The sequence below is a fragment of the Vidua chalybeata genome, chromosome 2 (genome assembly GCF_026979565.1).
Source record: "Vidua chalybeata isolate OUT-0048 chromosome 2, bVidCha1 merged haplotype, whole genome shotgun sequence".
In the NCBI taxonomy this organism is placed as follows: Eukaryota; Metazoa; Chordata; class Aves; order Passeriformes; family Viduidae; genus Vidua; species Vidua chalybeata.
In genome coordinates this window covers 8,718,823-8,733,900 of record NC_071531.1, presented here as the reverse complement: position 1 = coordinate 8,733,900, position 15,078 = coordinate 8,718,823, and the positions used below count along the sequence as shown (strand labels likewise).

The following is a 15,078-nucleotide window of genomic DNA, read 5'->3' as shown; positions in this document are numbered from 1 at the left end:
AAACCCAAGAAAATTATGAAAGCCCTCATGTCACTTTCAAGTCATTTGCAAAGACTAAGCTGTAACCCATTAAGATGACACTTCCTCTTTGGAAGTAACAGATGTTCTCTCCTTATTTAGGTAATGCCCACAGCCCTTTAATTTCTGTCAGGCTACTGGGCCTTCCCCTACCAAAGGATGAAAACACTGTTCATTGCCAGCTAATGGGACAGCTTTTGCATTTTGTAACTGCATAAGGAACAGTATCAGCAGAGAAAATACTGGCAGGGCAAGCTGGCAAAGAGCTGCCTTACATGCCAAGTAGGTATTTACTCCTGCTGAGGAAAGTGTCTGTGGGAAAGGTTGCCCAGGACTTTGCATACCTTGTAAATGTCACACATGCTACAAAGGGAACCTTGTTTTCTTGTTCTCCACCCAACTCAAGAATGCTTTCATTTTTAAAAAGCGAATAGAAACAATTTTTTGCTAATACAACTACAAAAATTTCTCCTCTTCCATCCAAACCTGAAATATTATTTTATAATGTTGTTGACTCACCCATTTTCATCTTAAACTTTCTTCTGTCTGACTTGCAGCTCGGTGTTACTCTCAGTGCTGTGAGTAAGGTTCCTAAGTAGAAAAGTCCCTACCCCTCAGTTATTTTGCTCCCAACATCCAGCATCAACGTGTTCAGCAATGACCTTCTTCAGAGACTTCATCTCTGTCCTCATCCTGAGACAACTGCTGGGCACAAATTCCATTCTAGGACCACTGGGTTTGGAGTGCCTGATATTTGTGTTCCTAGGACTTCTTATGTCCATCCATTTCAGTTTTCTCTCCACAGTCAAACTGAATGGCTTTGAGACTGTAGTTGAGATTTTCTTCAATGTTCGAATAACATCTAGCATAGCTGGGCATTGTTCCAAACTTAATGCTTCTGAATGATACAGTAATAATACTGTGAGAATAACAATACTACTACTGCTGCTACTACTGTTCTGGAGACCCAGAAACACACATTCCAGTGGCTACAGTCTGAGCAATACTTAACATTGATTTCCAAGCTAGGCTTATTTGTTTGATATGTTTTCCTAAAGAAATGAGACAGGAGCTGAGGGAACAAATGGGTTACTGAAAAAGGGAGGGATAGAGACCAGGTTTTATAAATCCAGATCCATGTCAGGGTTGGCTCTATGAGTTGGAGTGTGGAAAATAAGAAGTAAATTGGAAGCTCAAGTCTTTCTTCAGTTTCTGTTTCAGCTGTTGGTGTTTTCCTTGCCCCTTTCACACAGCCTCTCTGCTTTGCTTTTCTCAGTTTCAAGTTTGCTTATAAAGGAGAAAGTATTTAGGAGATTGTACAGCCCCTTGACCAGCTGCAGTGGGTGAATGAAGGAGGTTGGCAATATGCAACACCAACTTTAATTCACTGACATCTCTTCAGTTTCAATAGGTATCATTATTCTTGTGATCCAACACATGAATGTCAGTCCTGCTTCTCTTCTCAAGGGACAGCATTTTAAATAGTTGCAACGCTGATATTAAAAGTATGTCACATCTGTAGTTAAGCATGAGTACCACAACTTACTTTGCCTGGGCCCAACAGGTAATGCCAAACCAGCCCAAGTCAGAAGACAGGTGGGTGACTGTCACAGCCAGCTCACAGCTGTGCCCTGACTCTGCAATTCCCAGTGCGGAAAGAAGAGGAGCATGTGTGGGGTATCTGCCAGCCAGCAAAGACAGGCAGTTGGCAGCCTAGTGTTTCCTGGAGGCTGTGACAGTTTCACAGAAAATAAGGGTTTCAAGAGGAATGGCACAACCATAACTGCCCCTGGCTGTTGTGTAACAAATTTCTGTTATGTGCCATAACTACGACTTCTAAGCCTGCAGGCAGGGCATTTCCTCCTTGGCCACCCCAGCCCACTGCTCTCCTGCTGCAGCTGTCCCTGGAACCAGCAGCAGCAGAACTGCCTGTTCAGAGAGGTCTGGGCTTGTTTCATGTGGAGCAACCCTTGGAGAGCAAACAAAAGCATGCATTTTCCAGGTGCTATTTAAACGAAACCTAAACTTCACACAGACACACACACCCCCCAAAGGCAGCTGTGTAAGTTGCTTATGATAGCAAAGCAATGTTACAAAGAGATGAGCTTGGAAGATCTCAGCTCTGATCCCTAAGCCTCAGCTGATCCAGATACAAACATTAAATTAAATCTTCTCAATTCTTTCCTTTCTAAAGCCAGCTTTTGCAAAGTTTTTCCCTACAAAAAAATCATTTCAACTACTACTCAGAGGACCTGTAATGAGAGCCATGAAATAGGGAACTATAATTTGCTCATATCACCAGACCACCCAGCTACTACTTTACCTACTGTTTAAGATTAATTTCCTTAAACATTTAACTCAGGCATGAACACTTTACAGCTATTACAGCATTCATCTGTGAGGTTCTTACATAGTCATGAATATATTTCAGACTAACAAATGATCTGACTTGAAACCCTGAAGTAGATTCTTGTGAGATTTGGCCAGACCACTTTCAACAGCTCCTGTAGAAGCCCACACAGGGGGGAAAAAAAAGCCCCCAGAGTTATTGACAGAGGTTGGGTAAAGTCATGACTGCTTGGAGTAGAGTGCTGTGAGCATCAGTAAAGGCTGTCACAAACTTGCTGTTACCCTCTCAGTTCTGCTGGCTAATATCTAAATGCTGAATTTATTATCTCTGGATATTTGTTTGTATGAACACTGTTGGAGTCCTTGTCTTGTCACCTAGACATTAGTGAAGTGGAAATAAGCAACAAGAGATGAAATTTGAAATTTTAAAAAAAATGTCTCTGACTCAAAATTGTTTGAAATATGGATAAATAGAAAGGGATGAACACATTTAGAAATACATATATCTATGTGCGTGTATGAAAGTTCCATAGAAAGATCATACTAATTTTTTGTCAAATAAGGACTTAATTTTATTCATCCCCTTCCCCCAACCTCTAATTTTACCCTGCTGGTTGTGAATAAACACAGATATAACAGATGCCTCAACAACTGCAGTAAACTCCACAAAATCATAGAACAGGGAATATTTGATTTCTTCCTAAGGTGATTACACATGTGTGGATGTTTTGCAGTTAGGATGATAATGTTTCATACTCTAGGAGGTGCTGTTCAGAAATTGTTTTAATTACATCCAATATAGGCCTATGAGGAGGAGAACCTGCTGACTAGAAAGCAGTTTGAATGTGTTGCAGCTGAGCCAGTTAAGTCCATCTCACCACCTTCCCCTCTGCATGGGGGATTTTGATGGCTTTGATTCTGATCTCTGTCATCTCTGTGCTGTGAAGCCTCATAAGCATAGATTACAAACTCTGTTAGTAATTTAAATGTTGGTAAAATTGTACCTATAGTAAAATTGTAAAATTTCAAAATGTTAGTGTCATTAAAAAACTTGTCTTTCCATCTCTTTTGCTTCAAGTACTTGTGCTCTGTGACCCCAGTAGCTTCTTTGCATGAGGGTAAGTGCAAACACAAACCATAATGATCAGGGAGGTGTTTCTGTGACTCTTATTCCCCTTTTGAAGTAATTTTAGATTAGACATTGGATGGTAGTTTCAGGGGTGTTTGCAGCTGTCATTCTAGCACAACCCTGTTTCTTTTTAGAAAACTTTTATGTAACAAATACAGCTGCTACCACATATGCTTCCTTGTGTCTGAAAACAGATGCTTGGTGGAACATGGGAGCTAAAACCTCCAGTTACTCAATGGTGATTTAGATTCATCAAAATAGAAGAATGACCCTCAGTGGGCATGTGGTGTTTGGCTGCAGCTTTCTTTGAGGAGTGGGGAGAGAGAAACCATTCCATACACGACCAATGGCCACAGACCCCTCACCTGGCAGAGACCCAGCAGGCAGAGCAGCTCACAGGCAGTGCAATATAAATGTGATTGCATGGCTTTGGAGCCAGAGTACTACTGGGTTTACTGCTGCATTTACAGATATCACCTCTGAGCTGATACTCCTTGAGAGACAAACTGGTGCTGGCTTTGAGCTGGGAAGGTCCTGCAGCACACAGACAGAACTTCCTGACTCAGGATACTCTGATGGGGGTGTCGACTGGCTCTGTGCTTTTATCAACACCATGACTGTGCTAAAAAACTCCCTCTCCAAATTAAATGGGAACAAAATGCCCTGGTCAGACTGCAGAGGCAGCAAGGCACATCTCAATAATCAGGCAGGAATTGCTCATTACAGGAACTGCTCTCTGTATTAGAACAAAGCCTGTCTCTATATGGCAGCCACTGTACTGATGCATGCAGGCTACCAGGAGCTAACAGTTTCTTTTACGGTGTATATAAAATATCAGTGTGCTGACATTCACATCCAGCTCTACATGGCTTAGCTGCAAGCTGGGATTTCAGTGGCTTCTGTGAGTGCTTTAGGTTGCATCAATCTGAGCTGAATACACCAGACTTTGTCCTGGTGGCACAAATCGAGTGTAATGGGATCACAGCCATCAGAAAGGTAATGAGTGACTGGCAGACATCCAGCAGGCAATACGGAAAGTAACAAATCTGCTCCCTTACTTCCACTTTCACACTTCTCAGTTTACATCAACAAAACCTGCGTGGGAAGAACAGCAGGTGTCTTTCATCACGAAATCATACATGGGAACACACAGCACCCTCTACATGGGCTGTACCTTAATACAAACCCTTCTGTCCTGTTAATAAGATCCCCATTATTAACCATAACTCAAAACCCTGATTGCCACAACAAAGAAAATATGCACTGCTAGAAAATACCAGTGAAATGTTGTGGGCTTTCATAGTCTGCAATTCATAGATTTATCCTTGAAATGAACTACTTGGAAAAGCAGATAATAATGTTCAGCATTTGTTAGGAGAGTTAAAAGTAGCTCTGTGTACCCACAGAGGACAGAGAAAAGAAAGATGGAAAACAAGTTTACTAGGACATGATGCAGAATGAAAATATTTTTCCCAGAGTTTCATAATCTTTCTGTAGTAAAAAAGCTTTAACTTGTATAATCAAGATTTGCAATAGGGGAAAGGTGGCAGAAATAGAGGTGTAAGAAATTAGGCTAAACCTGGAACAAGATTTCTAGAAGATCTTGTCTCTAAAATGCATCTTCAGTGTATTTCCCAAGTTCTCACTATTGTAGACAAGTGAAAGTAAGTAAGAGGAATATTTTTTCTATTACTTTTTATATTGATCAAGAACACAAAGCAAGAATACAACTAAGGCAAAACTTTATTTTTTTTTTTTTTGGTAGAAAGAAAATTAAACAGTCATATAATTAAGCAGTATTTCCTAGGGTTCTTCTTCAGGAGGACCTTCACCAAGCCTCATTAAACTGATAGTCTTACTCAGTGCACCTGGTTTTCAAGTAAAGCAAAAATACTAAATGAGATTACAAGTAGCTATGTGGAATATTTCTTCTGATCATTGCACCTCAATACCCATGACAGGGGCACAACAGCCACCACTGTTTTTACTCACCCACTTCTTTAACCATACTCATCATACCACACCTTCTAGTTGCTGCCTCACATTTTTTTCACATTGCACAATCCCAAATATGAGTGAAACTAATGCATTTTTGTCAGTTCCACAATTTGGCTCTTGGATGCTGGAACCTAATTCATACATTTCTATCCTAACCCAAATAATGCTTAATTATTAATCGACATTTGAAAGTCAGTACAACAAACACACACATTTTCACATGACACTTGCCTTTGGCAAATGCAGTATTACAGTATTCATTTTACTTGCACTTCGGTAAAAGCAGAATTTTATTTGTCTGCAAAGCAAGACATTTTGAACATTATTGTAAACTACACATACACAGGGTTCCTTCTGTAGTGTCACACTAGCCACACGTACACACAATTTAAGCAGTAAAATATTCTTTAGCTTGCTCTTTCCACAGGACTCGTTTTATACCCTAATACTTAGTTACCTTAAAAACAACCCAAACCAAACAAATCTGCATAACAGCGCTTTAATATTCATTTTTTAAAATTCAGAACAGCCCTACAGTACTGTTAGGCTGTTACCAGTCTCTTTCAAAGACATACAGTATAAACAAAAAATTCTATCCTTAAGCAGCATCTGAGAAAACAACTTAATGCAGCTGCCACTTAGTGGCAGCAATCATTTAGGCATTTTTGGTATTGATACATCTCTTTATCATATAATTTGTGCATTTATCAACAAAAATGTAGGCCCCAATCCAGCAAATACTTGCAGGTGTGCAAATGCTTTTCTTCCACGAGGAATATTTCAAGTTAAGACTCATTAGATGAGCAAAGTTAAGAACTTGCATAAATCTTTAAAGGAGGGGAATTCTTAGTGCTGAAAACGTAACTGTTTTATTTCACAGGACTAAGATCCAATTCTAGACTTAGAGAACATAGGAGAACTCTTATAAAGAACAGATATGTTACTTTGATAAATACTTTCAAAGCTAACAAGAGCCTCTAGAAATGTGTGTGCCTTCCCACTGATCCCTTTAATCCTACCTGGAGTATGGGTGCAGTCAGATTGCCCTGGCTCCTAGCTACTGCATGAGGAATCAATAAAGTGCTTGTCACAAATTCTGTAATCATGGAATAAAATCAAATTTAAGTACCTTCAGAATGTTTTCAGATTTATAAATTATGAATTAAAGACTGGTGTCAGATCCCCAGCATGTTTCCCTGAATTGCTAACAAATATTATGCTCTTCATTTGAAGACAAATTAGAATTCTGCTAGGACTGGGTATATTTCACCTCTGTCCCAGCAAAGTCCTCCTCTGCCTCCAGGGGGAAAGCTTACCTGGATTTAGTGTCCATGTAAATGTTCATGCTTGACCAAAAAGTGATGCTCATCAATTTCACAAGTACCTGCATTCCAAGGGAGAGTTTGCTTTGTTTAGCCAAGCATGAAGAACCAGTATTGTTTACAGTATAGCCACTCTGAATTGTGTTCATAATTTGTTCCCAAAGGCACCATAATCCTGAGAGGTCTTGCTTGCCCTTTGACATTTCCTTTGATGTGTTTTGTTCCTCTGGAATAAAATATCTTTGATATTAGCTTTGACATAAATTCTACTGATCTTTGTGGCAACTTCTCATTAACATACTTCTAAATATTTAAATTACTAAAATTTTCTCTTCAGATAGATAGATATTATATATATATATATTAAATTTCTTTGCTAGCTTTCAGATAACTAATCTATGAGAACTGGCTTAGACTGTATGCTCTCTGTAGAGAACTTCTGTATGCTGCTCATACAGAAACAAATAATAGTTTGAAATATTTAGCTATTGGTTAGGATGATTTATCTTTTTAAAGGCTTCGGTGTTGCTTCTATTTCTCTTCCAGTCAGCTACAGGATAATAGCAACAGCAAACACATTGACAATGCAGTTCATGGTTCGGTTTTCCCATCTCACTGTGCAGGTTCCTGGAAGAGATTATTACAAAATTAAAATAGAATTCCATTGTCTTTACTACAGTCACTTTATTGAAGTGTAAATGATGCCAGATTAGTATGAATATTTAGGTTGTAATTTAAGGGAAATAGTAGTATGTCAGCTTGACTATAAAAAAACTAAAATCCTCAAAACATTTTTATTAACTTATACATTGTTTGCTACCTAATGTGAGACTTGTAAGCTTAAAAAAGTTAACAGAAAAACAGCATTCCAGTATCTTCCTTTAAAAGCTGGACTTGCAAAAATCCTTGGAATTCCCATTCGGAAACTGGCATGACAATCAGACAAGAAATCAGAAAAGGGACTGGATCAAATATATTCCAGTGTATTTACTTTATGCTGTTCTTCCTCTTCTGTTGTATCAATGCCTCACAAGCAAAAGAAATATGAAGATATTTATATTATGATTTCTTTTTAAGCTTGGTTAACTTTTTGAGGCTCTCTCTGTTTTTTAAACTCAAACCTTGGCACAGTCTTCTAAACAGACATTTCTGAATCTGTGACAGACAACAAATTATTTTAATACTGTTTCCCTGTGATATTCTCAACCTTTGAACAAATCTATTTAGAACTAATTTTGAAGCAACATAATGCATCCAAAGCCTTGCTGACAGTTACACAACTGAAGAACATACTGTAAGTCAAACTATTTCTATTTTCCACTAAGTTATTTTCTCCTCTAAAGTAGCTGTCCCCTCACAGCAAGCAGATATGTTTAGGGCAACCCACATGTATTTACTGTGAGCAATGTTTTCTGCCTCTTCAGCTGAGAGAATTAAATGTTTTGACTCATTTCAAAATGAAAGGCTTTTCTATTCCTGCTCTTCATAATTTATAAAGCAACTGCTCTTAATGTCTGCACTGACTGATAACATTTTTGCTGGGATTGTAAACAAGCACCTCATTCTCAAAATTAGTGCTTCCACAGCCATTCCCAAACATGTTCAACCCAACTACCACAACTGAGCAAGAAGTAGCATTTCCCTTGTTACAAATTTTCTGTTTGGATGGGGATACTTACCATCAGTTGTGGTATCCCAGAAGCATGAGCTTGCTGTGTGAAGACCAGCTCCACTCCTCTGCATCACTGCACAGGTAACTGCAAGACACAGACATAAAACCAGGGAATTAAAGCAGAAGAGGTGAATCATTCAGCATTTACAAACTCGAGCCTGTATTACATTTCCAAAGGGCTGGCACGTGGCATTCAGCTAAGACAGAACCTTTTTTGACAACCCCTTTGACCCCAGTATTTTCCTCAAGAACTTGTTACTCATTTCATGATTATTTTTATGCACATGAAGACAATGGCTTCAACAAAACACTGGCTAATATGATTATGGTTTTTATCTTTTAAACTACTTAAATATGGCTTGTGCCCCTCAGAATGGGATTGCAGGTGCTGTCCTCACAGGTACAGTAGAAGTCACACTTGATGAGAGTTGTTTCCCAAAAATATTTGTTGACCCCTCTCTGAAACCACACTCCAATAACAAGCAGCTTATCTAGACTGACCTGCAATGGTCCTAAAACCACTGACAACCTGAGTCCAAGACTTTCAAAACAGAACAGAGTGCAAACACTTGCTATTACATCAACACTCCACAAAAGGACCAAAATGGCTTAAACTTTACTATTTACCTTTTTCCTTCCACATGTAGTCACATAAATATAACGGGACATGACTTTGCACACAGGACTCCCAGATGCCTCTATTTAGAGGAGGCTTAATCTGATTGAAAATTTTATTAAAGATAGCAATTTTTTTCCTGATCTGATACTAAAAGGTTGATACAATTTTCTTGGGGTTGCTTGACTATCAGGAAAGACCACGTAACATGTAACCTTTTGTGTTAAGTGTTGCCAGCATGATCAGCCCAGGTAAAACACCTACAGCTTTACCACAGGTATTACTAAAAATCTCTGAAACAGAAGAGTTCAGGTGCCTGCTCTCTTTTTCCCCTGAACCTTTCAGCAATTATTTATTGCAACTGCCTGTGCTACAAGTACAGCTGCTTGTACTTACCAATGTACTTATAGGTTTTCCCAAGTTTCACCAGATGGGTCAGTGACTGTTCTACTATAGCAGCAGTCCATTGGTTGACTTTGTTGTGATTATAATCTGCCTTGCCTAAAACATTTTCTATGCACTAGAACAGAAGGGGGAAAATAGTTACAGTAAACACACTTCAAAATGAGGAATTATAAAATGTTTTGCACAATCTGAGGGATATTTTTCTGGCAATTAGGTTACTTTAAATAAATCGAGTTTATTAGGATCAGCTGCTGAATGGGAAGTAAAATGACCCTTCTTGGAAATTTATTTTTAGTACATATTTACCACAATATTACAGGTATAAAAATGGCTAAATATTTCTTGCAGGAAAGGCCTTAGCCATATGCTTTGGATACCAAGTGAATGGATCTATTTGCCAGTGAAGATCCTAACACATCCCACTGTTCCTAATGACTGCCAGCTCCAGTTTGGCTTTCAGAAGCTGCTGTAATGGGGATGGCACTGCTCAAATCAATAATATCAGCTTGGACTGGCCAGCCTTCCAGAGCATATAGCCAAAATTCCAAAACCTTCAGAGATAGAGTGACAACAGTGAAATGCACAAGCCTGCTTAAAAGATGGGGAAGAAACTCAAGGGTCATATCTTGCAGCATAAGAAACATCTGAACTGGTGGAAAATTGAATGTTCTCCCACAGCTACAGATTGGCCAACTTTTGCTTAAACTTAAAATGATTGAAGAAAAATCATTCTCTCACACAGTAACTCTTAAATTGGATTCTCTGCTCCTGAGAAATTCAGAATTATGTGCCGATGGATACTTCTTAAAGGTGAGGAATTCACTTAAGAAACACACACCTGGAAAAGGTAAGGGAAGTAAAATTGTGTTCTCCTGTGATTCAGTAAGATGTATCCCATGCACTAATCCCCCACTAACAGGCTGTGTAAGAGACCTGTGTCCCAGATTTTGAAAAGCCCAGTTAATTCTGGCCACACACTGTACAAAGCTGGCCAAAGGAGTCAGTGGAAACAAACAGTCACAAAACACAATAGAAGACAGAAGAGGGACAAGACCCCTCAGGGATTTTGGTCCTTCCAGAGATGTACCCAGTGCTGGAGCTCCTGGTTAAGGTTCCAAGCATAAACACTTGGCTTTACTCCCACTGTCTGGAGACCGTGTCACACCGTATTGGCTTTACAAGGCAGGGGCAGTTACATAAAGGGCTGAACTGTTGTTTATCTAACATCCAAGAGCTTGCTGTTGTGTACTGGAGCAGCTTCAAAAAGTGCAGGTGGAAAAGGACCTGCAGAGGCCCTCTAGAAAGCCCTGTCTCAAAACACTATTTCCTTGCAAAACCTGAGAGCATCTGCGAGCCACAGGCTTCTCATCAATCACTGTCTAGTTACCATGTATTTAATTTAGACTATCAGACTACTCACTTTCATCGTGTTCTTTCTCTGCAAAAAATGCACTCTAAAAGCTAGAACAAGGAGCTCATAGAGTGCAACCTCCCACACATGCCAAGGTTAACTTCCAAGTCTGATAACATTGTTCAAGGCCTTGTCCAGTCAAGTTTTAAAAATCTCTAAGGATGGAGACTCCACAAGCTGTCCCTGCAACCTCTCCAGTGATTAGCTTCTCTCTAGCTGGATGATAAGGGGGAAAAAACAAATTGGAGTCAATTTCCCTTGCAGCTTGTGACTGTCACCCTCTTTCCACTGTAATGCAAATCTGGCTCCCCTCTCATCTACCTTCTCCTCTTTAGGTAGTTGAAGATAGCAATTAGATGAAGCTTAAAACAGCTCCAAATTAAACTCTGTCTTTATATAAATACTAATTCTATATAATTTTATATTTATCTGGGGTGGTCAATGAAAATAACTGCTTTCACTACTGTGCAAGGTATGGTAAAGCATTTCTTCAAAACACAGCTGTTAGCTAAAACCTACCTCCTTAACTATGTTGTGGGCCTCATCTGCATTGAAGATCATCTGCAATAGAAGAGAATTGTTATTATTATTTCTGCCAGAAAAGTAAACAAATTATAATTTTACTTTACAGCACATATAATGATTAGGCCTTGTGTCTGGTTATTTGCATTGTAGTCTGTTAGTATAATTTTAAAATCTTATTTTTTTTCCTCAGCTCCATACATTTGTTATTTATCACTGCTTTTCTGGTGATGTTTGAGTGGGGCCAAAAAGCTCAGACCTCAGTGAACTTTGAAACAGGTTCACTTTATGTTTTCTGTAAAGATTAAACTCCAACATGTCTATGCTTGTCACAGGAATATTCTCCATGAAAAATTAAATGACAAAAAATTAAATTAATTTTTTTCCTCTGGGTTTTAATCTGTGTTTTTATTGGAGTCACAAACTTGCTAACCCACAGGTTACATCTTGCTTCCCAAGGGCAACACACGGTTTTGCAAACCTAATATGTGAAACACTGGCTTGCACAGTCATTACCTTACCTAAGCACCTTTCTCAAGCACAGAAAAAGCTTGCAGGTTTTAATTCCTCCTATTTTGTACTCCTTCCTGCTCATGGGCACTTGGCTTGGCTCACAAAGGAATCGTGGCGCGTTCCCTTGAGCCACCCGCCTCTTCACAGCCATGAACTTCAAACACTCGGGCAGGGGCAGAAACCTCAAGGGCACTAATGTTTAAGTTGCTTGGAGTTTTGGTTTATTTTTAAATGGAAACTGGTGGCCAGAGCCCTGAAGCGGCCTCCGGGGGGGGGCATCGGCTCCTCTGCTGAACTGGCAGGACCAGCCCGCGGCGCTGCCGGGGCCCGGCACTTCCTGGGATTTCCCCATGGAAATGGGTTTTTTCCCAGGAAAAATGGCCGCGGTCAGACAGCCCCAGCGGCAGCGCCCCGCGCCGCGGCTCCTTCCCGGAGGGAACATCCACCCCGCGGCCCCGGCCCGCTCCGGGCAGCGCCGCTCGACACCCTCAGCCACGGCGGGGTCGGGCGGGCGGAGGGCCCCGGGCACAGCGCCGGGCGAGGCGGCGACCCTACCTCATCGTTGTGGGGGTGAAACTCCTCCATGGCAGCGGTTCCGGCAGCGGCGGCAGCGGCGAGTCCTGCGCGGCTCCGCCTCCGCTGGGCGGGCCGGGCCGGGCCGGGCCGGGCCGGGCGGAGCTCCCGCCGAGGGCCGGACCCGCCCGCGCCGCGGGGCCGAGAGCGGCCCTGGCGAGAGCGGCCCTGCTGAGCCGGGAAGGGCAGGAGTGGAAAGGTCCCCAGAGCAGCAAGGGCAGGGACGTGTTGGAGCCAGTCCAGAGGTTGATCCAAGTTGATCAGAGGGATGGAGGAAAGGATGAGAGAGTTGGGATTGTTCAGCCTGGAGAAGAGAAGGCTTGGGGTGACCCAACTGCGGCCTTCCAGTGCCTGAAGGGAGCCTAAAGGAAAGACTATTTACAGAGCATGGAGGACAAGGAGGAATGATTTCAAATTCAGAGTGTGGTTTAGATTAGATATTAGGAAAAAAATTCTTCCCTGTGCGGCTGGTGAGGCACTGGCACAGGCTGCCCAGAGAAGCTGTGGATGCCGCATCCCTGGCAGTGTTCAGGGCCAGGTTGGATGGGGCTCCCAACAACCTGGTGGAGTGGAAGATGTCCCTGCCCATGGCAGGGTGGTTGGAACAAGACGGTGTTTAATGTCCCTTCCAACCCAAACCATTTCATGATTCTGTGCCTCTCTGAGCGAGTGCTCCTCCCTGAGTTCGACAGCCGGGCACAAGGGACAGCCGGGCAGCCGCTCCTGCGGCTCTCGGCATTGCCGGAGAGCCCGGCACAGGCACTACCACTGCCTACTGTGTGAGTACAGTCCCTCCCAAGAGCAGAGAATTTTCTTCTGTTCTGTTGCTGCTGTTGGGAAGTCCTTTGCTGGGCATACAAAGCTCCCCCTGGAGCGGCTTCTCCAGAGGAGCTGTCACAACCCTCTGCCTTCCTGTGTTCCCCTTTTCCCTCTGATTGGAATGAATTGGGGTCAATTATCTGGCACATAGTTACCATTAGTTACCAAAAATATTGCCACCAAAGTTACAGAAAAGGCTTATTTATGTTCTGGTTTCTTAAATTCTATTTCATTATAGAGAATTGATCCTGAGTTTTATTTCACTTAATACACACTCACACACACACATATATATATATATAAAAATATCTTTGCTGTCTCTGAAGTTGCCTGGGAAACAGGAAAGGCACCTCATACAAAACTGCAGAATTTTCAAAGGGTGGGGATTTTGTTGTTGTTTCAGCGTAGTTTTTTAAAAATTATTAGTATTATTTTTATTGGAAGAGATCTAGGAATCTTGTGTAGGTTTCTCTGCTGTGATTTCTCCTGCATTTCCTCCAGATTTCTCTTGTACTTCTAAACCAAATTAAACATGACAGAGAAGACCAAGGCTTCTGGTTTCAGCATCAGTGGAATATGTTTGGACATATAGATACCTATTTTACAAAAAGGTTTCTTGTCCAGTCTTAATTGTACATTCATTGGAAAAAATTGTATTTGAAAAACCTGAAAGTACAGAGGGAAGTAAAACAAAATGGTTTTTATTGCTCTGCTCTCAACATAGCTTTCATGTTTAGTATTTGCTAATGGTCTGGAAGGAGAAAATTGAAGGTGAAGACTAAACCTCTTCAAAAGCAGATCTCTATGAGCAAGTGCAGAGGGATCTCTTCATAGGAAAACATGAAAGAAAATCTTCTGCAGTATAAAGGTTTCTCTTTTTTTCTGTGACCTCTGCAGTATTTTTGTGAGCTAAGCTAGGGATGAAATTACATGCTGGTTTTTAGTGAAATAAAAGCTAGTGGAAGCATTTGTTGTATATTCATTGGCATCCTGTAGACAAAGCTAACAATGCTGAAATAACTTATCCTTGCATCCTGGATTTTTTTATCATTTGGATAAAGGATTTTTTTATCCTTTGTATCCTTCAGAGATGTCACATCTTTACATCTGTATCTTTGGATTCAGTATAGTATTAAACAAAAATAAATCCTAGTCTGTTTTTCTGTTCTGTTTAGAAATATTCAAATAAATAGATTAAAAAATATTAGCAATAATTATGTCACTGAATCACATGGGAAATAAAAAAGGGTTCCTGAATGACTGATGAATGTGTGTGTGAATGTGTATGGGAGTAAGTTTGTAAGTTCTAATGCAAAAAAATTATCTTTCTTCTCCAGCTACCCTTTGTAGATAGGAGGACAGCAGGAAATTCAAGGAAATGCTGAGTCCATCAGGCTCAGCTCAGCATCCAGAAAGCCACTAGGAAAAATAACAAAATGACAAAACAATATTGACCCAGGAAGTGTTTACAAATAAACACTCAGCATCACCCATGAGCACCCAACAGAGATGTGTCAAGAGAATATGTCGAATAATCTGATTTTATTCTTTGGTAGGACAGCTGGTATAAAGGATGAAGAGGAAATGCAGAATAGATATGTTATTTTGTAGTAAATTTGTCTTTTTATGTTCTCCCACATAAGTATGTGTAATCCAGGGAAAAACTAACCAATCATTCCTAATAAAGGTTTATAAAAGTAGGAGAAATAAGTGAAAGAAGATGGGTGGGTT

At 40.7% G+C, this 15,078-nt stretch overlaps 1 protein-coding gene across 6 annotated transcripts; it reads right to left on the bottom strand.

Annotated features, from left to right (window-relative positions):
• Positions 1-5,221: 5,221 nt before the first annotated feature.
• DYNLT3 (dynein light chain Tctex-type 3) lies at positions 5,222-12,646 on the bottom strand. Of its 6 annotated transcripts, none has more exons than XR_008429513.1 (6): positions 12,511-12,646; positions 11,440-11,481; positions 9,501-9,624; positions 8,496-8,573; positions 6,514-7,443; positions 5,222-5,792 (listed from the first exon to the last, which is right to left on the bottom strand). XR_008429513.1 is itself a non-coding variant. In XM_053936199.1 (6 exons), exons 3-6 carry the CDS (start codon positions 10,933-10,935, stop codon positions 7,367-7,369), a joined length of 285 nt encoding a protein of 94 aa, XP_053792174.1. In that variant the 5' UTR covers positions 10,936-11,136; positions 11,440-11,481; positions 12,511-12,636; the 3' UTR covers positions 5,222-7,366. The 6 variants fall into 6 exon arrangements, 2 of the variants coding, with proteins under 2 accessions (XP_053792174.1, XP_053792173.1); XR_008429514.1 differs by having other exon boundaries at positions 5,222-5,364; XR_008429512.1 differs by having other exon boundaries at positions 5,222-6,590; positions 6,811-7,443.
• Positions 12,647-15,078: the final 2,432 nt, after the last annotated feature.